Raw genomic sequence first — 24,761 nt, forward strand, 5'->3', positions numbered from 1 at the left:
TTAGTAATTGCCTCTGACATATGGGTCAGTTGGGAGAAAAATGACATCTTTAGTATATTGTGTCCTTTAATCTATTACCTGTAATATATGCTTCAATTTGTGTTGTTTTCCAATGTCTTTCAATGAAGCATTGCCAAAGTCTCCACACATGTACTATATACATTTTATCAGGCTTATTCCTAAATACTGTATAGCTTTGGGATGTGGATTGGAAAGTCAAGTAAGAATTTAATTTTCCAAATCAAAAAGAAAATATCACTCAGACTGGCCAACGAATACAGTAAGTCTCCTACATACAAACGTACAAATTGTGAACTTTCAAAGATGTGAACGTGTGTCTGTATGTCCAATCATGTAAGTTAGCTCACGTGTCTGGCGTACTTCATCATGTGCATGCCTTCTCTACACGTGGCAGTGATGTTGTGTACTTTATTGTTCTATGGAGTACACAGTAGTACAGTACCTTTATTTCAAGTCCAGGATGTATGGAAAAAATAGTAAAAGCAATGGTGATACAGTTGGTACTGCTAAGAAGTGCCAAGAGATAATGATGGAAACAAAAGTGAAAATAATTGAGAGAGTGGAGTGAGGTCAAAAGATGATAGACATCTCTTGTTCTTATAACATAAATTGTCCTGGTGTGATTCTAAAGAAAAAAGACTTGTGAAGATTATAGAGCATGTGAAGTCTGCTGTGCTGATGATGTCGATGATGTTGGCAATAACATTTAAGAAGCAAGGAAAAGTGATGGAGGAGATGGAGAAACTCAGTGTGTGGAGGCATGCATGCTAAGTTGCTTCAGTCATGTCTGACTCTTTGTGACCCTACAGACTGTAGCCCGCCAGGCTCCTCTGTCCTTGGAATTCTCCAGGCAAGAATACTGGAGTGGGCTATTGTGCCCTAATCCAGGGGGTCTTCCTGACCCAGGAATCAAACCAGCGTTTCTTACGTCTCCTGCATCAGCAGGTGAGTTCTTTACCACTAGCAGCACCTGGATCAGCATCAATCCCACTTAGTTTAATGCTGGCTGGGAGTTTCCTGAAATACTTTGGAAATTATTGATGAAAGCAAGTATTTACTTAGTCTTCCCTGGCGGCTCAGATGGTAAAGAATCTGCCTGCAATTCAGGAGACCTGGGTTTAATCGCTGAGTTAGGAAGATCCCCTGGAGAAGGAAATGGCAACCCGCTCCAATATTTTTGCTTGGAGAACCCCATGAACAGAGAAGCCTGGTGGGCTACAGTCCATGAAGCCGCCAAGAGTTGGACACCACTGAGCAGCTAATGCTTTCATTTACCTAGGCAGGTTTTTAATGTGGATGAGACAGCAAATGTGCAACAGAGAAAGAACCAAGAGAAACAAAAGGAAGAAGGAGGAACTGAAAAACCAAAGAGATTCATGACAGAGGAAATGGCAAGGAGGTTTTCTATATCTGAGGAGGTACTGTTTGTTCTTGAGGGACAGGACCCAGATGTAGAATTGGTACATGAAGGTTGCAGCAGCCATTGCAGAATGCGATCCAAAGCTACCCTGTCATCTATGACAAGGAAAAAAGAGCTACTACCCAGACATCACTGGATTTATTTTTTTTTAAGAGGGTAGATAGAACTGAATCCAGCAAGAAACCAGACCTGTGCCATCAATGTCAGGAATGAGTGAAATTGCAGCTTGCCCTCCATCTCCTATTGCTGCTGATCTTTCAGCTCTAACACCTCCCACCTTTTCTCATTCTTCCAGCCAGTAACTCTTTTTGCTTCTTTACTAGATATCAACCCCTGTGTGCCAGCTATTGTAATCTACTACAGTACTTTTCAAGGTACTGCACGATTAAAAATGATTCCTTTATTTTTTGTGTTTGTTTTTTATATATTATTTGTGTGAAAAATATATTAAACCTATTACAGCATAATACTATATAGCTAATTGTGTTAGTTGGGTACCTAGGCTAACTTTGTTGGACTTAGGAACAAAGTGGACTTATAAACTCGCTCTCAGAACAGAACTCATTCATATATAAGGGACTTACTGTATTAAGGAAGATCAACATTGGAGGGCTGACCCTCCCTGACTTCAAGGTGAACTATAAAGCTACAGTGATCAAGACAGTGTGGTAGTGACCAGCTAAGAATGGACACAAAGATCAATAGAACAGAATAGAGAACCCAGGAAATACAACCAACTGATCTTTGACAAAGGAAAAAAGGCAATACAATGAAGTCAGTCTCTTCAACACATGGAATTGGAACAAGTGAACATCTACATGCAAAAAGAATGAATCTAGACACAAATATTATACTCTACAAAATTAATCCAAAATAGTAGCATATAAACATAAATGTGAAACACAAAGGCATACAAAACTCCTAGAAGATAACACAGGTGAAAATCTAAATGATCGAGTGTAAGGCAATGACTTTTTAGATAAAACATCAAAGGTATAGTCCATGAAAGAAATAATTGATATTGTTGGACCTCATAAAATTAGAAACTTCTACACTGGGCAAAAAATGCCAAGTGAATAAGAAGATGAGCCACAAACTGGGAGAAAATATTTGCAAAAGGTACATCTGATAAAGGACTGTTATCCAAAATTTGTAAATAAGTCCTAAAACCCAACAATAAGAAAACAAAGACCCGATTCAAAAATAGGCCAAAAACTTTAATAGATACCTCACCAAAGACAATGTACAGTTGGCAAGTAAGAATTTGAAAAGATGATCCATATCATATGTCGTAAGTGAGATTCAAAGATATCACTACATACCTATTGGAATGACCAAAATCCAGGCCATTGACAACTTCAAATGCTGGTGAAGATGGGGCAAAACAGGAATTCTCATTTGTTGCTGGTGGGAACGCAAAACGGTACACTTTAGAAGATAGTTTGTTGATTTCTTACAAAACTAAATATAATTCCACCATATGATCCAGCAATAGCAGTCCTTGGTATTTCCCCCAAAGGAGTTAAAAATGTATGCACACAGATGTTATAGCAGCTTTATTCTTATCTGTCAAAACTTGGTAGCAAGCAAGATGTTCTTCAGCAGGTGAATGAATAAATAACACCCACACAATAGAATATTATTCAGCACCAAAAATAAATGAGCTAACAAGCCACAGAAAGACATGGAAGCACCTTAAAGGCATACTGCTAAGTGGAAGAAGCCAATCTGAAAAGGCTACCTACTGTTTGATACACATTGTATGGCATTCTGGAAATAGCAAAACCATGAAGACAGTAAAAATATTATGGTTATAGGAATTTGGCATTGGAGATAGATGAACCGGCACAGTACAGAGAATTTTTAGGTTGGTCAAAATACTCTGTAATGATGGATATGTGTCGATATGTATTTGTCCAAATCCATTGAAGTGTTAGTCACTCAGTCGTGTCCCATTCTTTTGATCTCATGGACTGTAGCCCACCAGGCTCCTCTGTCCCTGAAATTCTCCAGGCAAAAATAATGGAGTGGGCTGCCATTTCCATTTCTAGGGTTCCTGTAGGGGAAATTAGAATTGGATGCCTCAAGTCTAAGGGAGACTCCTGGGCATGTTCACTGTCAGAACATTCCTCTCCTTTGAAGCACTTAGGGCTTCCCTGATAGCTTAGCTGGTAAAGAATCAGCCTGCAATTCAGGAGACCCTGGTTCAATTCCTCAGTTGAGAAGGCCTGCTGGAGAAGGGATAGGCTATCCACTCCAATATTTTTGGGCTTCCTTGGTGGCTCAGCTGGTAAAGAACCCGCCTGTGATGTGGGAGACCGAGGTTAGATCCCTGGGTTGGGAAGATCCGCTGGAGAAGGGAAAGGTTACTCACTCCAGTATTCTGGCCTGGAGAATTTCATGGACTGTATAGTCTACGGGGTCACAAAGAGTCGGACAGACTGAACGACTTTCACTTTCACTTTCGAACTGCCAGATTGTTTAATTGTGAACCATTCAGTGCAACACAGAGAGTGAACCCTAATGAAATTATGGACTTTGGATGGCTACGCTATGCCAATGCAAGTTCATCAATTATTGTAAACATACCACTCTGGTGGGGAACGGGGAATGAGGATAAATGGAAGAAGTTATGCACTTGTGGGAGTAGGTGATATATGGGAAATCTCTGTACCTTTCTCTCCTTTTTACTGTGAATCTAAAACTGCACAAAAAATATAGTCTAATAAACAAGAAAAGAAATTATCCTTGAAAAGTCCCCTGTATTGTCTATTTGCAGAGACAAAATATTGAGGTACTTTGGAACAGATCTTTTTATCTTGGGGAAGAGTCTTTAATTGTGTGGCACTAAGGCATGTGTCTGGGAATTATGCTATCAGTACACCGTAAGACTTGAAAAAGGTGGCCTAGGGTGGACATGTGCTGGTTTGTGTATCCTTCTATTTTATTTTTAAGTAATTATACCAGAAATTCTAGAAACTGTCTTTTCCATCCATGTGGAGCTCATAGAAGTTTCCATGTTCTTCAGTGTTCAGTATAATTGAATATTTGACCCCAAATGGGCCAAACATAATTCCCTCAATGCCTGGAATCTTGGACATGGAAAGAGTCTTGAACTCAAGAAACAGCAAAATCAACTGTTCTTGAGTAAACAAATTGATTTAATAAAGGTTGATTATGTTTTATGGAACTATTAGTATATAAAAATCTCATCTTTTGTGGAGTCTGATCAAGGGCTATTCACTGCCAGGTAATACCACTTGTCAAAGTTTGCTAATGGTATGTATAAAACAAAGAGTTTAATTGCAGAGTTGTTAAGGACATCTGGGATAAATAAGGATGCCATCAAATTATTTAATTTCAATACAAGTTGTGTCTATTATCATATTAAAGACTAAATTTTAAGTGATTGATGTACTAACTAACCTAATTGTGGCAATAATTGTCAATATATACAAGTATCAAATCATCACATTGTACATGTCAAACTCACATAAAGTTATATGTATACTATATCTCAATGGAAAAAAATAGTCTAAATTTGATCTTAATATCATTAAGGACTTTTTAAATTTTAAGTGAAAGAAAAACAAAGTGCTTAAGAAACAGGGAATCCTTTAGTCCACGTAAATTACAAATCTAGGGATACTTTTATTTTAATATTTCACTTGAGCCATAAAGAATAATATTAAAATATTATTTTTATGTATTTCTTCCCTTTCTGCCTTTCTCTGTGCCGGTTCCATTCTTTGGCATATTCCTCATGCTGGCAATATTTCCACATCTCCAAAACTCCAAGTTCAGTAGAAAAGAAGAATCTTCCTTTCCCCATGACTATACATCAAAGTCCTGGGTCTTATTCTTTCTCCAAATCTGTCACAAACTCATCCCTAAACACATCACTGAAACCAAAAGGAAGATGTGCTATCCAAGGTAGGCTCGCCCAGTTTATGACATGGTAACAAAACCCTGATTCACTGAAGACAGGCTGCCTCTTGGCCATCTCTCTCCCAGACTTAAGTTGAAGGGCACTCATTCTTTTGTTGCTGTCATGGTAGCAGAAAGAAGAGCTTCAGATACACTCACACTAGCAGTTTAATTCTTAGCCTGAAAATGGCAAAATGACATTTCTCAATATTCGTTAACCAGAACTGGTCACATAGCCCCACTAAACCATAGGTGACAAGGAAGTATAAGTCTATCATGTGCTCAGAATGTGTAGAAATCGGGTATTTTGGCAAATAGCACTGATGAATGCCAAATGTACTATATGGCTCAAATCAAACACCCATCTAGACCTGGGCGTAGGGTCAACCCCACCACAGTTGATAACATGTAGATTTTCACAGAAAACTTAGGCTATTAGCAGGGGAAAAGTAGTTTTTTATCAGAAAGAATTAATATTATACATAATTAAGTCAATTTATAGTAAATGACCAAAATTCTGGATTCAGTATGAGTATATCTTCCTGTGTTAATAGATCATTAACTTCCAAGTGTTAAAAATTTACATTTGTGGTTATAAGCCAAAAGCTAAAAACTTATATTTTCCCCTATCCTCTTGATTTTAATCTGGGTTGATCAACATAGTCTAAATTTTTAAGGGTAGACATTTTAAACATAGTTCAGTTCCTCATTTATGGTTCATAAGATAGCTCAACCTGTGAAACTAAAGTGGTTTTAAATATATAACTAATTCTATTCACAAATGAAGATGTGGGATTCACATTTACATCTTCATTCTTTTTTTGTTTTCTTTTCTTCTTTCTTTTTTTGTTTTAACTCTTTTGGTCCCATAGTACAGCATGTGGGATCTTAGTTCCCTGACCGGGGATCAAACCCACATCCCTTGCCATGGAAGCGAGGAGTCTTAACCACTAGACCTACAGGGAAGTCCGTGTCTTCATTCTTTTAATTTTTTTAAATGTAGTTTCACCTGTTTATTTTTGGCTGTGCTGGGTCCTTGTTGCTGGTAGGCTATTTATCTAGTTGTGGTTAGCTGGAGCTACTCTCTAGTTGGGGTGTGCAGGCTTCTCTTGCTGCGGGGCACAGGCTCTAGGGCACACGGGCTTCAGCAGTTGCTGCATGTAGGTTCAGTAGTTGTGGCTCCTGGGCTCTAGGGTACAGGCTCAATAATTGTGGCGCTTGGATTTAGTCGCTCCACTGTGTGTGGTATCTTCCCGGATTAGGGGAACGAGCCCAGATCTCCTGCATTGGCAGGTAGCTTCTTTACCACTGAGCCACCAGGGAAGCCTCCCTGTCTTCATTCTAAAGTACCTAGCTAGAGTTGTTCTATCCTCTTAATAGGATGCAGCATCATTAGATCAGGTTTTGTTTTTCTTTTTCCAGCAAGATATTCAGTATCAAGGAATTTTCTTTCTTTAATTATGAGGAATGGGTATCTATTTCAGCGAATTTAAGGAAAGAAGAACTTGTTGTACGGCCTCAATATTTAATCTCTGCTTTCTCCATCTCTAAGCCTACACTACTTGATCTTGATTTTTTGTTTATTGTTTTTCCTTTTCTCTCTTCACATCTGCTCTGGTGTTTCTTTCTTAATAATCTCTCTGCTTACTCATTTTCATAGCCCAGGGCACTATAACCAAAGGGCAAAAAGTTATAATACAATCTCTGGGCCTCTTTATTAGTTAAATTTCAAAGACAGGAATCAAATTGGCTGGGTGTTGGAAATTGATCCACTGTTAGTGAAATCAGCTCTGGTTGGGGGAAAGTATCACACAATACATATAACTGCCTCTTTTAAGGCTCTAAGGTGGGGCAGGTTAGCAAGAAGGAGAACTGTAAAAGAAAGCTAATTGGCCACGCCTGCTGTAGGAATTAGGATGAGAATATCAATACCATTTATGCTTATACAATTTTATCTGCTTTACAAACTGTTACTCATTTAATCCTACAAGGTTGATAGCATTATTATACTCATATTGCAGATGAGAAGACAGAGATATAGGGAGGTCAAGGCAGAGCCATCCAGAATTTGGAAGTAGGTAGCATTGCTCCAGAACTTATGGTTGCTATATCATGAGTCTCGGCTATCCTAAAGTATCGGTTTACGTCAGTGAGTTTACTGTCTTGGGATATTGCCTTAACTCTTTCGCTAGGAGCAAAATGCTTCCCATTCTCCAAAGCTCACCTTGAGTATTAGCATTGCCACTTTGCAAGCTCTCCTTCTGCTGTTAAACCGTCTCATACATTCCCTCCATTACTACACAGGTCACCTTGCCCTGTGATGAATACTGTGAGCTTCTGTTGAGTGAGGGCAAAATATTTCTTACCTTTGTGTTCCTGGTGCATGGTATAGCGACTGGCACACAGCATGTACTTAAAGAACTGTGACTGGATTGTCCACTTAATAAAAGAATGAATTAAATGTGATTTATGCTACACAAATCTTACAGAGTTCTCTCCTGCTACCGTAATATAGGACAAAAAGCACTTCCATAAGAAAACCCAGGAACAATGCTTGCGAATCTTTGAAATTATTGGGATTCAGAAGCCGGGAGAGTGGTTGGTTTGTGCTTGATGATGTCGTGGTGAGATCTGTGCAGAGTGGCTTGGTATCATTTGAATTGTGCGACCATCTAGAGAGGTAATACCATAGTAAACAATAAATGTTGATGATATTCTATTCTGATGGCTTGTAATTGATGTTTATAGAAGTAGAATTGTAGGATTCGTTTTTTTTTTATTTCTCAGATATAAATATGAATAGTCCTTTAGGGTGTGTTTAAAATGCAAACTAGATCTGACATGAATACACAATCTGTAATTTCATTCATGATAGTTTAATAAGTGCTGTTGGAAACCACTCTTAGATTAGATTTATTTATACAGCTTTCTTCTAACTCCAAAATAGTTCTAAAATAGTGCCTTCATTTCTGAAATTCCATGGAGATAGTAATTAACTGTTCTTATTATGCTCGTCTCCTATGTATGTATTAACTGAATTTGTTATTTCTGTGTCCTCATTTTGCTTTCTCATTTCCATGTTTTCCAGACAGCTCATGACAATGAGTTTGAGACATTTTAAGGTTCATAAGAAGTAGACACTCATAAAGAGAGGGCCATACATGTCCAAGGACAGCCTTTGTCTCACAAAGGAAGAGCTTACATCTATAACTGTTGTGGGTCAGTTTCCCTAGAAAGAGTCTAAAATGAGAAGGCAGGTGATGATTGAGAGAAGGCTCCCAGGGCACTCCTGTCAAGGAATGAGAAAAGCAGATAGGGACAAGGGAAGAAATGGGAGAAACGATGGCTTAAGCGGAGGTTTCCCCTCAGCCTGACACCTCAGGAGAGCCCTGATGTGAGTACCAAGGAGGCTGGCTTTACATTCTTGCATCAACTAGTCTTTGTCTGTGGATGTGGGGCTGTGCTGGGGGAGAGGGTCTTGTAGGTCAATTTCTGGACAACAGCTGGGTGATGGTGGTCCTGCCCACGGGGAGGGGTTAGTTTGCTAGGCCCCCATAATGAAGTATCACAAACTGGGTGGCCTAACTTACAGAAATATATTGTCTTACATTTCTGGAACCTGGAAGTCCAAAATCAAGGTGTTAGCAAGGTTTATTCCTTCTAAGGACTGTGGGGATCTGTCCCAGGCTTTTATCCTTGGCCTATATATGGTTCATTTCCTGTTCACACAGCATTCTCTTTGTATGCGTACTTACATCCAGATTTCTCATTTTTAATTTTTCACTCGAACAATGGGCTTCCCTGGTATCTCAGTGGTAAAGAATCTGCCTGCCAATGCAGGAGACATAGGTTCGTTCCCGGGGTCAAGAAAATCCCCTGGAGAAGGAAATGGCAACCCACTCCAGTGTTCTTGCCTGGGAAACCACAAGAACAGAGGAACCTGTCAGATTAATGTACATGGGGTCGCAAAAGAATCAGACATGACCTCACAACTAAAACAACAATGCTCTAATGACCTCACACTGATCTGATTACCTCTGTTAAGAACGTACCTCCAAATATGGTCACATTCTTTGGCCTTCAATGCAGCAGGTGGGTGGAGGGCACACAATTCAGCCCATTCAGGGTACACCGTAACAACCCTTACCACACAGTGATGAGATGAATATTTCAATCCCCACTGAATATGATGTACATCTTTATCCTATCGATAATAAATGGGTTATCTTGATTACCTTTCTCTTTTTGAAGTAGTACTCTCTGGTAATGCTAGGTAAAATGTAATTTAAAATATGCTGCCATAGGTAGAGCTAAGCTGAAACTAGATGATTTCTTTGTTTATGGGCCTCTGTTTTAGATTTAGCTTGATTTAAGCTGGTTTCCTGACTGCCAAGAGTTTCATTCAAGTCATTCATTCAAATTCCTTCCATTAATGAATTTAATCAGTCTTTGGAATGCTTGATTTTTAAAGGAGGTTTGGTTTATAATGGCTTTTTGGAGGTGTTATTAGTTATTTGTGACATTTTTGAGGCTGGTTGTCTTCCCTCAGGTCACTCCTCTTTACTTCCACGCAGGTTTATTGTGCTTCACTCTTCTTCCACTGTGGACAACAGCCATTTGGTCTCCTTTGTGAAGTCTTTGGAGGAAGCCATGTTCAGCACCACTGCCTGTGTTATACTTTATTACCGGAAAGACAACCCACATAGAATTGTCATTTTAGCAGTGCCTTCTAAAGATTTATACCAGGTGCTTGGGAACTTGCGCTCAGAAGCTTCCAGTGGTCCTCCAGAGCCATCTCGCCATTTCCAAGTGAAAGAAGGAGAATTGCTTCTTTTACGATTTACTGGAAATATATTTGCTTCAAGTAAGTATCATGAAATTATTTTGTATATACTGGGGGCTATCAGCCATGTGCTTCAGATGGAGTTCACTAAATGTGCTTCACTAAAGAGTCTTTGAAGGACTAAGGGAAGGCTTTGGAAAAGTAGGAAAAAGAAAAGGATTTATTTACGTCTTTCTTTCCCATCTGTTTCTCCTCTTTTTAGGGCATGCATGTTCCCTTATGGGCCTACTCTAAGTGACACTCTTTTGGAAATAGTCTTCTCTCCATAATTGCTCTAGCTGAGACTATGCTAGGATCATCTCTCCAACACCAATTTAGTGTTGGTGTTAGTTGTTAGAAAGCAAGTTGCTGTCTAAATATTCCTTTGCTTCTACTATTAGCCATGTGAAACAAAATGCATTTCCTTACAGTAACAATAGTGATCTTTTAAAAATATAAATCATACTTTATTACTCCCCAAGTTAAAACTTTATAATTACCTCCTATTCTACTTCAAACAATATCAAAACTCTTTATGTTGTCCTACAAAGAATCTGATCTGGGGTCAGCATACTTCCAAGAGATGTATGGATAGAAATACGTTTCAGTATAACTGCCTTATTTATAATTCCATTTCTTTTATTTTATATACCTAAAAGACTACACTGAGGAGTCAGTTAGTTTCACCACAGTCAAAAAGGGTTCAAAAGTTGCTATGAATCGCAAATCCAGATGACACACCCCTGCTTACCTCTTACCTTTACATTTATCTAGTGACCTTTTGTTTCTATTCCAAATCTTACCACAACCTGAAATTATTTATTTGTTCTTATACTTTTCATGCCTACACTTATGTTCTTGACCAGAATGTAGATTCCATGAGGGCAGTGACTGTGTCTTTCTTGCTATGCACCCCTGAGACCAGAATAGTGCCTGGCACTTCAAGGGCTTTCAATAAATACATAGTGAATGAATGAATATATGCCAAGGAAGACAAGGTGAATGACTATGAGAGGCGACAGGAGAGGTGGGAGAAGTAAGGAAGTGAGTGAGGCAGAAAAGCTAAAAAGAGAGAAAGAAAAGGAAGCAGAAAGAACACAGAGAGAAAACAGCTGTGTGAGTGAAGAGAAGACCAGACCTTTGGGGGTGCTGCCATCACAGGCATTTGTTTTCATGAAAAAGACTCCTTCCCTTTCTAACTCCCTTCCTGCAGGTAGAGTAAGATCTAACTGTGTGCATGTAAAGCAGGAGCTATGGGGGGAAATTCAGGACTGGGTTTTGTGGGGATTTCTGGTCTAGGAGTCCCATTAGAGACTTGACTTAAAGTAATATTCCCTGTTTATTTATAAATTAATATAGATCCCATTGATTTTTAAGTGGTTTCTGTTTTCTAATTTTGAAAATTACTCCAAGCTCCACTGGCTCTTTGCTCTTTGTTGTTTCCAAAACCATGTGGCTTAAAGCTTCAGCTGGTATCTCAGAAAATAAGTGAGATTCAAAGTGTCCCAGTTTGAAGTATCTCTCCCACTGTTACAGACATTGTCTCAGCCATCTGAGGCAGCTGTCGGGACCTAGGGAGTAAGTGACACAGTGTCAGAAAAAGGGGAAGGGAAAGGAGAGGAGGACAGGAAGGAAGGGTGAAAGACATCCCTTCCTACTTGGCTTCCAGAGAAGAAACCACCCTGGGACAAGCTCTGTAAGTGGAAGTGTCTCACCCAAACTAATGATGCAAAAGACTTCCTGTAATACTTGGGACGGCAGCTGTGTTTACCTCCTGCCCTAAACAGGGGAGAGTTACTGTGATTCTCAAAGGCAGTGGGGATGTGTACTGTCATCTATAAGGGGGAGTGAGGAGCATATGCTAAAATAAAAGTGCCTGGAGACAGCCAGTGTATTCACAGTTCCTCAATATAGGAATGGAAAACTCCTCTTCACTCAGGGAAAATGCACCAGGCAGGATGCCAGGATCCTTCCTGTTTTGCCTTTTTTAGAGATGTATATTCAGACCTGGAGCTTCACTGGATTTTCTCCATCCATCTTTCTAGTGTATCACATATAAGCCCCCAGTACTATCTAAGAGGAGCAAGACCCTCAGTAAAGAACTGATACCTCTGTTTGATTCCGTTTGTTGTACGGCAGAAAGTAACATGACGTCTTAAACTATGCTCCAATAAAAATTAAAAAAAAACAACAACCAGAATTGATACCTCATCCTTTCATTAGGGCCTGTGGTAGCCTCTGTGAATCTCAAATACAAACAGCCAGAGGTTGTCTGCCTGGAGGGTCCATCTCTCGACCTATCCCCACTGGCTTCTGCAGTTATCTCCTACTATATTTTCATATCTCATTTATAATGATCATGTTCAGAGAAGCCTTTCCTGATTATGTCAGTTCGTATTTTACATTTTCAGATTTTTATGTAACTCTCATTGGAAATGGCCATAGATTTAATCTTCTATTTATTTTTTTTAATTGCTTGATCAACATCAGTGTCTCTGATGATCAGTCCTCTCCAAGAGAGGACTGTCTCTTTTATTAGTGAGAACTATTCAATTCCCAGCACCTATAATAGTACCTAAAAGCTATAAGAAGTATTTCTTCAAAGAATGAAGATAAAACCTTGGGGATAAACTCAACATTAGAGTACTGTGTGATTAAAAGTATTTAAAACTTTAATAAATTTAGATGGCTTCTCTCTGAGAAATATAAAAATTTCTAAATTCATTACATAGTTGGACACTCAGTCATGTCTGATTCCATGGACTTTGTGACCCCATGGACTAAATAGTCCATGGAATTCTCCAGGCCAGAATACTGGACTGGGTGGTCATTCCCTTCTCCAGGGGATCTTCCCAACCCAGGGATCAAACCCAGGTTTCCTGCACTGCAGATGATTCTTTACCATCTGAGCCACCAGGGAAGCCCAAGAATACTGGAGTGGGATCTTCCCAGCAGATACTTTCCAGGAATCGAACCGGGGTCTCCTACTTTGCAGGCAGATTCTTTACCAACTGAGCTATCAGTTGGAGCTACCAGGGAAGCCCTCTAAATTCATTACATGGAATATAGATGATTCTTTTGATTGAGGATCTTGCTACGTGGAGATTATTTCTACTTCTAAGAGAAAATCAGACATATAGGTATTCCCTTTTACATTGGCCTTTGGCATTCCTGTGGACACAGCTAGAATCTGCTTTCTTTCTCTAGGTTACAGCTGTTGATATAGCACTTAAGCTTTCTAGTGTATCACATTTAAGCCCCCAGTGCTCATAAAATTCATAAAATGCTGGGAAAGGGGCAGAGAGAATTCTACATAATGATGCCTTAGCACAACTCACTCATAACACTAAGTAATGTCCTAAAGAGATTTGTGTGTGTCCAAGTTCCCCCAAACACCCTTTGGCCTAGAGAAGTAGTTTTCCCAGACACAAGTGTTAGAGTGTTAAAATGGCCATCCTTTTATTCATTTAACAAAGATTCCTTTCCTTTATTACATTGTATTTTACTGCAGAGAGACATAGAAGAAGCAAATAAGTAAATACAATGTGCAGCTTAATGAGATGGAAGGCTCCTTAAAGAAGAATAAAGCAGGAAAGGAACACAGAAAGCCTCAGAGAAAGTGGCAAATTTGTAATTTTAAATAGACTCATCCGAGAAGATCTTTTTGAGAAAGTACCATTTTAGCAGAGACTCAAAGATGAGAGAACAAGCTATGATCCTATCCCAGGACAGTCTGTCCTAGGCAGAGCAAGAAGGCTGAGATGGCTGGATGAGAGGGAGGGAGAGGAGACTTGGAGGAGATGAAGTAGATACTGTTCCTGCCTTGAAGGGCATTTCAAGGACTTTTCCTTTTATTCTAAGTGAAATGGGGAGCTCCGAAGAATTTTCAACGAGGTTGCAACACAATCTGGGTCAGATATTATTTGTGTTGAAATTAGATGATGTAAGGCAAGTTAGCAGCGGGGAAATCAATTAATAAGCCATTGCAATGAACCAAGCAAAGAATGCTGGAGGTTTAGAGGCAAAGATATTGGAAATCATGTCTGGTATATTTGCCATAGACTTCTTTGCTGTGAGCATTTTTGCTGAATAACTTATTGACCATAAGGCAATTTTGCCATAAAAGATATAGTGACAAAAAATAAAAAAGGGATGTTTAAAAGCAAATTTTAAAAGCTAGTGGAGGTGATGGAATTCCAGCTAAGCTATTTCAAATCCTAAAAGACAATGCTGTTAAAGTGCTGCACATAATATATGAGCAAATTTGCAAAACTTAGCAGTAGCCACAGGACTGGAAAAGGTCAGTTTTCATTCCAATCCCAAAAAAGGGCAATACCAAAAAAATGTTCAAATGATCATACAATGGTCCTCATTTCACAGGCTAACAAGGTAATTCTCAAAATCTTCTAAGCTAGACTTCAGCAGTACGTGAACCAAGAACTTCCAGATGAACATACTGGATTTAGAAAAGGCAGAAGAACCAGAGATCAAATTGCCAACATGTGTTGGATCATAGAAAAAGCAAGAAATTCCAGAAAAAATATGCTTCATTGACTATGTTAAAGCCTTTGATTGTGTGAATCACAACAAATTGTGGAAAATTCTCAACCAGACCACCTTGCTTGCCTCCTGAGAAACCTGTATGCAGGTCAAGAAACAACAGTTAGAACTGGACAGGGAACAATGGACTGGTTCCAAATTGGGAAAGAAGTACATCAAGGCTGTATATTGTCACCCTGCTTATTTAACTTATATGCAGAGTACATCATGTGAAATGCTGGGCTGGATGAATCACAAGAAGGAATCAAGATTGCTGGGAGAAAAATCAACAACCTTATACATGCAGATGATACCACTCAAAGGCAGAAAACAAAGAGGAACTAAAGAACTTCTTGATGAAAGTGAAAGAGAGTGAAAAGGCTGGCTTAAAATTCAACATTCAAAAAACAAAGATTGTGGAATCCAGCCCCATCACTTCATGGCAAATAGGATACAGTGGAGACAGTGACAGACTTTATTTTCCTGGACTCCAAAATCACCGTAGATAGTGACTGCAGTCATGAAGTTAAAAGACACTTTCTCCTTGGAAGGAAAGCTATGACAAACCTCGTAAGCAAGTTAAAAAGCAGAGACATCATTTTGCTGACAAAAGTTCCGCAGTCAAAGCTATGGTTTTTCTAGTACTCATGTATGGATGTGAGACTTGGATCATGAAGAAGGCTGAGTGCCAAAGAATTGATGCTTCCAACCTGTGGCGTTGGAGAAGGCTCTTGAAATTCCCTTGTACAGTAAGGAGATCAAACAAGTTGATCCTAAAGGAAATCAATTCTGAATATTCATTGGAAGGACTGATGCTAAACCTGAAGATCGCATGTGGCCACCTGATGTGAAGGGCCGACTCACTGGAAAAGACCCTGATCCTGGGAAAGACTGAGAGCAGGAGAAAGGTGTGACAGAAGATGAGACGGTTGGATGGCATCATTGACACAATGGACTTGGGTTTGAGCAAATTCTGGGAGATGGTGAAGGACAGGGAAACCTGGCATGCTGCAGTCCGTTGGGTTGCAAAGAGTCAGACATGACTTAGTGATTGAACAAACAAACGCACCTAATGAATCATGAGAAATGAATAACAAAATTATATAGACTTTATTGTGAAATATAAAATATCTAGATACAATTAAAATGTGTGTAGATTCATGCCAATGCCACACAGATAACTTATTTTGTGAGTTGTACCTAAGCACTTGTCTCTAAGTATTTTGTTCATTGTTTTTTATATATTTCTACTTGTTTATTTATTTGGCATTGTTTTTCTTATTCACTAAAACTTCATCCATCACTGAGAGAGGTATCAGTTTCCAAATACTGGGATGCATATTTGTAACTGAGCTTTGTGGTACATTGCAAAAATCTTCTACACTGTCTGTCCTTGGCATAGTATCACATGTCCATTGATACATGTTCCAAAGTTCTGTGGGAAAAGTGAAAGTGAAAGTCACTCAGTCATGTTTGACTCTTTGTGACCCCACGCATTATACAGTCCATGGTATTCTCTAGGCCAGAATACTGGAGTGGGTAGCCTTTCCCTTCTCCAGGGGATCTTCCCAACCCAGGCCTCCCACATTTCAGGCAGATTCTTTACCAGATAAGCCACAAGGGAATATGTGTTCAACTCTGGGTCTGTCAGGCCTGTGGTCTCAGCCTCTTTCTACCCCAATGTAGAGTTTCAAAAAAAAAAAAAAACAACAGCAACAATTCATGGGGTAAATCATTGTCATCTGTCATGATTTTTTGGTTGTATATGTCAAATGAGGCTATTAACCAGGTATTTTATCTCTTACAGCAAAATTGCCTTGTGGCCTGATCACTAAATCTGTGATATTACATGTGCTGTGCTATGCTTAGTCACTCCGTCGTGTCTGACCCTGCATGACCCCTTAGACTGTAGCCCATCAAACCCAGGGATTGAACCCAGGTCTCCCGCAATGCAGGTGGACTCTTTACCATCTGACCCACCAGGGAAGCCCAAGAATACCGGAGTGGGTAGCCTATCCCTTCTCCAGGGGAACTTCCCGACCCAGGATTTGAACCAGGCTCTCCTCATTGCAGGTGGATATGTTACCAGCTGAGCTACCAGGGAAGCCCTATGGCCTGAGAGTTACATGGCAAAAATGTTTGTGGAAAAAGGCTCTGAGAAAGATGTCTGTAGAAAATATGCTTACAGTGAAAGTTCCTGTAACTAGTAGAGATGTGTTAGGACACAGAAATATCCCAAGCCAGTGGTTTTCATGAGTCTTCTGGTTCTGTGTCCCTAGCCTATTACTTCCCCATCTTACCTTTCTAAGCAAAAGCACATATTGCTACCTTTGTACTGCCTATGTTTTCAATGAAAAATACTCCAAAGCCCACTATTGAGAAAATATATTGCTATAAGAAATATCTAGTAACTCACAAAATATAAATAAATCCTGTTCTTTCTATGACAAATTTTTACTATACAGTTACTATCCTACTATTCCTACTAGGAACTGTATACACAATATGCACAAGAAGAAAGGTTCTCAAAATGTCAACTAATGATTGCTTTTATAATTTTGGTATGTAATGAATGACTTTTGGTTTTACTTCTCTAAATATGACAGAGTGGGAGAAAAAAATAAAATAGTGCAATTTTTTGTGCTACTTATCCTCTTTTGGTTCTGTTTTTTTTTTTTTTTTAAAACTGTGACAAAGGGTCTTCCAAATATAGTGTAGTATATCTTAGTGATAGTGAAATTCCAACTTTAAAAAGCTACATAATGTTTTCTATATAGAACAATAGGGTAATGTTATTTATTACTAGTACATGCTCAATAATTTTATCCTTATTTCATATGTAAATGTGATTCTTAGAGATTTACATTTTAGATCTTTAGTTTTTTTAATTAACTGGCAATAAAAGGTCTGTAAGTTTTAGGTCAAAATAGAAATGTGACTATTTCTCATCCTCAATCTTTATACAATGTATGTATGTATATTATTCCTTATGAGTAACTGTGTACCTGGCAGGGAGCACCATTCATGAGATGGAAGGAGAAATTTAGTAAATTATATTCTACTGGGACAAAAGTAACAACATTTTTCTTGCTAGTACTCTAGAGGGATGGAAGTAGGAGTTTGTTAGGTGCTCCCCCAGTGATCCAGAAATTCTGATTTATTATTTTCAAGATGGCATTTCAGTGACTCCAAATAATTTTCCTCCCCCACCCTCCCATTTTTGTTTTTGTTTTTTTTTAACCAGAGTGATTCTTTTAAGGCAAATCTGTCTAGTCATGCTTATCTTAGAATGTCTTAGGAATCTGTTTTGTTCAAGGAACCAGGTTGCCTCTAAATCATAACCTGGAGTTATTCTAACTCTAGATTTAACTGTGCTTTAGAAAGCCACCAACATGACCTCTAGCAGTCTCAACAATGAGAAAAGTATTGATGTCACCTGCATCTCTCAAAGAACTCTTATTTCATTGGGAAGATTGGAAGTTTCCCGCCAGAGAGATAGTGAGGTAGATAGAGATAGGAAGATAGAGAGATCTCTGAGTAGTCAGCTTTGAGGCCTCTCAGAGCAGCAGGAAGTTGCTGCTGATAGAAAAGCTTCCTATTGACATTTCTTTAAGAAACTTAAGTGGGTTGTTTTTGTCATAAATACAAATTCAAAACAATGTAAGAATCCCATCTGCTTCTTCTCATTTGCTGTCTTGCTCTTGTTTACTGAGCTCCTATTATGTGCCAGATCCTTTGCTAATCATTCTATCCACACGTTATCTCATTTCATTCCCAGAACAATCCTAGGAGGTACGTTTTATTTCTCTTGTTTTAAAGGTAAGGAAGTGAAGGTTCCAAGAAGTTCAGATGTGAAAGAACTGGGTAAATATTACCATGTAAATAAATACTAGAAGCTGAACTTGGATCTAGATCTTTATGTCAGAAACATAACTGCGACTTTATAGCTTACTTTTAAATTTGTGAAGGGTAATGCACGCCTGCCTTAGGGAATGTGACAGAGTCTGTTTTACTATTGCAATAAGAAGGTGAAATAGCCTGACAGTCATGGTAAAACCCCCATGAGCGAAATGTTATGTTCACTAAAGTTCCATTATTTTCAGTGGATCGTTGAGAAGACTTTTACATCCTTGTATGGGGGGATTCACCAGGTTTTAATAGAAATTTCAGTAACTATTAAATCTAGAGACTATTACATTTGAAAGTTCCAGAATAGCACTGTATTTCTGCCATGGTGAATATCTGTTATATCTGTACTCTCCAATAAGGTAGCTACAGACAGATGTGGCTATTGAACATTTGAAAGGTGGCTAGAATGCCTAAGGAATTTTTAATCTTAGTTTCAACTCTAATTTTAAAAGCTACATGTTGCTACCATATAGGAGAATTTATTTCTAGAATGTGTACTGTGAGGTCATGATAGTGTGCAATGTGATATGGATAGTTAAATGAAAGGAAAAAATGTCATTGTTAAGAAGTGAAAATAATTTTCTAAGTAGAGAAAGAGCTAAATATTTCCAATGGTTTCTCATAGCAAAATGTAACAGAAAGTGAAAATCAGGTCAATGATGATGCCCACAAATGCATAAAAAAAAGAAAAGAACCAAAGATACAAGATCTAGAAGCAGCCAGAGAGAACGTAGCTCAAGTATTGATGAGAATCTTTTAGCGATTTACACAACCTCAGTCTAGTGCCGCTTGGCTAGGTTATGTTTTGACAAGGAGTATTTACACACAACAGATACATTTAAAAAATGAATGATTATTTGAATTTTTAAAAAATTAAGTTAGAAATGTGTTATGTGTTAATAGTAACAAATGCATTTTACTTTTATTTAGGCAATGGGAAGGATTATGGGAAAGACTACAAGCTTATTTTTCATTTACAAAGGAAACCTAGACTGGAACTCCAAATCAAAGAAGTGGATGAATTTGGAAACTATAGCTGTCCTCATTATAAGGGTGCCATTGTAGTTTATAAAGTACCTAAAGAAAAGGTAGTCCACGACTGGGATGACTCTCTTATATTTAATGAAAACAATTATCAGTTGCCAATTTGCAAACTAGCATTGAGATTACCAAAGGTGAGTGATTTTACCTTCCTAATTCCTATATTTTGTTAATTTCCTATAATTCTCCACAAATTCAATATTGCAGACATATGGATGCTTATGGTTAAAAGGAAAGCTAGAAATAATGGTGACAAGGAAGGAGTGAGTAGCTCCAATTTAAGAGTAATAGAATACATATTAGGATATAAAGTTCTTTCATACCATCATTATTCTAGGAACAATTCAAGTTTGTTTGATACTGACAGGATGTTGTTAATGACTATTGAAAAATGTCATTCATTTTCTATAACTGCATCTGATTAACTAGAAAAATCAATTATAAAAACATTGAAAACATTTGGAACACAACACTTTTAGAAAAATCATGTGGTGAGCAGAAAAATTGTTTTGAAATACATTCAGTGAGACTTACCAAATCCTGAACATTTAAGACTTAATTACTCTTTCATTTCTAATTTTACTTGAGTTCTTTTTTTCTTGGTTAGTCTAGTTAAAGTTTTTTCAATTTAATTTATCTTTTCAAAGAACTAACTTTTAGTTTCATTGATCTATTATACTGTCTTTTCAGACTCTATTTCATTTATTTCCACTCTGAAAAAAGGAAAAGTATTAATCACTCAGTTGTATCCAACTCTCTGGGATCCCATGGACTGGAGCCTGCCAGGCTCTTCTGTCCATGAAATTCTCCAGGCAACAGTACCGGAGTGGGTAACCATTCCCTTCTCCAGGGGATTGTACCAACCCAAGAACTGAACCTGGGTCTCCCGCATCGCAGGCAGATTCTTTACCATCTGAGCCACCAGGGAAGCCCCTATTTCCATTCTAATCTTTATTATTTCATTTCTTCTGTTAACTTTGGGCTTTTTTGCTCTTTTTTTTTCTAGTTTTTTTAGGTATGAAACTAGATTGTTTATTTGTGATTTTTCTTGTTTCTGAAGTAAGCCTGTATTATCATGAACTTTCTTAGAACTGCTTTAGCATAGATTTTGGTGTTTGCATTTCTGTTTTCATTTGCCTATGTATTTTGTGCTTGTGTCTTTGAATTTCTAATAGCTCATTGATTTCAATCTCCACAACTCTGGTGATTTTTTTTTTCTTATGATTGATATTTAGTTTCATGACATTGTTGTTTGGAGAAGATGCTTGACAGGATTTCAGTTTCCTAAAATTTATGGAGACTTGTTTTGTGACCTAAGTGTATGGAAATGGCCCATGTACACTTGAGAAAAATGTGTATTCTACTGCTTTAGTTGGAATGTTTCTTTTTTCTTTCTCTATATAGGTATATCTAATCTATTAGGTTCATTTGGTTTAATGTGCTGTTTAAAATTGATGTTTGCTTATTATTTTTCTCTATGGATGATCTATCCATTGATGTAAGTGTAATATTAAAGCAGGACTTCCCTGGTAGTCCAGTGGCTAAGACTCCAAGCTCCCAAGTATTGCTGTCAATTTCTTCCTTTAGGTCAGCCCTAATATTTGCTTTCTTTATTCTAGTGCTCCTCTACTGGGTGCATATATATTTATAAATGTAACATCTAAAGAAGTTACAATTGACCCCATAAAAATAAAAATCATAAGAAACTACTCTAAACAATTATAGACCAGCAAACTAGGCAACCTACAAGAAGTGGATAAATTCCTAGAGACAAACTATCTTCTACGACTTAGTCATGGATAAATATACAGAATAGAAGATACTTAATCATGAAGAAAATCTGAATAGATTGATTTCTTGTAAGGATATTGAAATGGTGATAAAAAAAAATCTCTCCCCAAACAAAAATCTAGGACCAGAAAGCATTAGGGGTGAATTCTCCCCAAAATTTAAAAGAATATTTAATACTATCCTTCAAACTCTTCCAAAATGTTGAAAAGGAGGGAAAGCTCCCAAACTCATTTCATGAAATGAACATTACCCTGATATCAAAACCAAATGAAGATACCACCAAAAAGGAGAAAAGTGCAGGCTAGTATCCTTAATAAATGTAGATGTAAAAATCTTCATCAAATATTAGCACATTGAATCCAACAGACTCATACAGCAGGATCAAGTGGGATTTATCCTAGGAATTCAAGAATAGTTCAACATCTGAAAATCAATCAATGTGTTATACCACATTAACAAAATAAATGATAAGAATCACATCATCTCAATAGAAGCAGAAAAAGAATTAGACAGAATTCAACATCCATTTATGAAAAAATATCAACAAAATAGGTACAGAGAAAAGGTACCTCCACATAATGAATGCAATACATGACAAATCTACAGCAAACACCACACTCAATGGTGAAAAACTGAAAGTATTTACACTAAGATGAGGAACAAGACATTTTACCGAAGAAGATATGAAGATGGTTGATACTCATATGAAAAGATGTTCAAGATCACTAGTTATTAGTGAAATGAGGTTCAGCACTGCAAAGAGATATACCTCAAGTCTCTCATATAGAATGATTATTGTCAAAAAGACAAGAAATAACAAATGTTAAAGAGGATGTGGAAAAAAGGGCACATGTGTACACTTTGGGGCTGGTGGGAATGTAGATTGATGGAAATCTAAATTGGTCCAGCCACTGTGAAAATCAGCATGAAGATACTATATGATTCAGCTATTCCACTTCTGGGTATTTATTCAAAGTATACAAAAATATTCATTTGAAAAGATATATGTACCCTATCCTCATTTCAGTATTATTTACAATAGCCAAGATATGGATACAACCTAAGTGTCCATCAATAGATGAATGGAAAAGGAAGATCTGGTGCACATACACAATGGAATACTACTCAGTGATTAAAAGAATGAAATATCCCATGTGCAATGACGTGGCTGGACTCTACAGTACTTGGTTACATTATTAACTAAGTAATATAAGTTAGACAAAAGAAAGACAAATACCATATGATTTTACTCATATGTGGAGTCTAAAAAACAACCACAAAAAGTGACTAAACAAACCAAAACAAAAATAAATTCATAGTTACAGATAACAAATTGGTGATTACCAATCAGAGGGGGGGGGGGTTTTGGGGAATGAGCAAGTGGTTGAAAAACGTCAATTGTATGGTGATGATTGAGAACCAGATTTTTGGTTTTGTGCACTTTGCAGCATATACAAATATCACATGGTAATACACATCTGAATCATAAATAATGTAACATAGAAATTTTACTTCAATTAAAAGGGTCAATTATTTTTGTCTAAAATTCTTATTTGTAATGGAAAAGTAGGGTTGAATTGTTCCCCTCAACTTGTGAAGCAAAAAGTCAATGATGTTATTGCTATATATACTATTTCTTTTAGTGATTCAGGACTTGTAAACTATGTTCTAATGAGAAATGAAAAATGTTTCACTCCAGAGGAAGAAAAAATTTTTTATCCTTTAAAGAAAGCTGAATAGTTTTCCTACTTCTATGGTTTTATATTTTTACTTGTGTTATAAACAGCAGAAACATGTTTTCTATGGGATAAGATTTTGTATTTATTTTAAATAAATTAGTAATTAATTTGATAAATATTAATTGAAATTCTGAAATAGAAAATGTGCTAAGCTAGGCATTGTGATAAATACTGAGCTATATAGGATAATACAAGCCCTAAAACTCCACTGTCCTGAATGGTAGCCACTATCCACATGTTTCTACGCAGCACTTGAAATATGGCTAGTCCAAACTGAGATGTACCATAAATGTCAAATACACACTGGACTTCAAAGACCTAGTACAAAAATAGAAAATATTTCATTAATTTGTTTATAATGATTTCATTGTAAATGATAATCTTTTGGATATGGAGTTAAAAATGTATTACTAAAAATCATCTCACCTGATTAAAAAATTTTAACTAGAATATTTTAAAGTATATTTTTATAGGATATCATTGCTCTAAATTATTTACAATATAGCAGAATATGCAAAACATGAACAAAATTGCTTTATAAGATTGTGAATAATTAGATGAATGGTATAAACAGTGTACTAATAGTTATACAGGGGAGGGAAATTGTTTTTCTGGAAGTTAAACTCAAGAAAAATTTCAAGGTGGTTGGGGCAATTTATCTGAGCTTTATAAGTATGTAGAAATTTGGCCACTGGAAATGAAGAAAACCTATGTTAGGCTGAGGAAATGGAATGAATTTGACTGGGGATAGTAGGCATAGTTTAACAGGAATTCATAATTCATATAATAGCCATTACAATAATTTATAAAGTGCCAAAGATCTTTCAAGTGTTTTCCATTCATTGCATCATTAAATTCTCATAAAAATCACATGAGGCATTATCATTTTATAGGAAACAGGCACAGAAATTTTAGGCAAGTTGTCTATGGACTCAAAACTAATAAGTGTCAGAGTGGGATTCTGATCCAGAAAATCTGCTTCACACATGGGCAACCCCAGAGCGCTATTGCCTCTTGAGCAGGTAACACAAGGATTTTTATTCAAGGATGCGGGATGGATTTTAGGACACTCAGGTTCTCCCTGGAAGTTGTAAGACAATTTCATGGATACCATGCTTTAGAGGTGACAGGACATGGATTCTGGTCATTGTCACTGAAAACAGCCATTTGCAGGGGCCCAGAGACATTAACTCTACTTGCTGGTTTCAGAGAGAGAGATCCTGAGCTTCTTAAGAGGCATGAGTAAGGTAGCTGACTGTAGCAAACCACTGATAGTTAAAATGACATTTTAAGAAAGGTATAGCTAGAGAGGTGTATATTCACCATCAGTTTTTCCTCTGTGCATTTTCATTTCCACTTAGGGTTCTTGCCCTTGCTTCTCCTTGTGTTTGGGGGGTCTCTTCCCTCCAATAGTCATGTCAGTTCAGTTGTTCAGTCGTGTCTGACTCTTTGCAACCCCATAGACTGCAGTAAGCCAGGCTTCCCTGTCCATCACCAACTCCTGGAGCTGACTCAAACTCATGTCCATCGAGTTGGTGGTGCCATCCAACTG

General features: G+C 37.6%; 1 protein-coding gene and 1 long non-coding RNA gene across 2 annotated transcripts in view; one reads left to right on the forward strand and one right to left on the reverse strand.

Moving 5' to 3' along the window:
• Nucleotides 1-24,761, forward strand: part of DTHD1 (death domain containing 1) — a 76,929-nt gene that overhangs the window by 18,654 nt on the left and 33,514 nt on the right. The window contains exons 6-8 of the mRNA XM_061164528.1: nucleotides 7,884-8,048; nucleotides 9,943-10,232; nucleotides 19,569-19,813. Of these exons, the coding sequence (XP_061020511.1) occupies nucleotides 7,884-8,048; nucleotides 9,943-10,232; nucleotides 19,569-19,813 (700 nt within the window). The remainder of the gene's footprint in view (nucleotides 1-7,883; nucleotides 8,049-9,942; nucleotides 10,233-19,568; nucleotides 19,814-24,761) is intronic.
• The window catches only part of LOC133071767 (uncharacterized), a 269,861-nt gene that overhangs the window by 7,954 nt on the left and 237,146 nt on the right, over nucleotides 1-24,761 (reverse strand). Inside the window, exon 5 of the long non-coding RNA XR_009696521.1 lies at nucleotides 2,764-2,845. This is a non-coding gene — a long non-coding RNA (uncharacterized LOC133071767). The remainder of the gene's footprint in view (nucleotides 1-2,763; nucleotides 2,846-24,761) is intronic.

This window comes from Dama dama, chromosome 17 (genome assembly GCF_033118175.1).
Source record: "Dama dama isolate Ldn47 chromosome 17, ASM3311817v1, whole genome shotgun sequence".
NCBI lineage: Eukaryota > Metazoa > Chordata > Mammalia > Artiodactyla > Cervidae > Dama > Dama dama.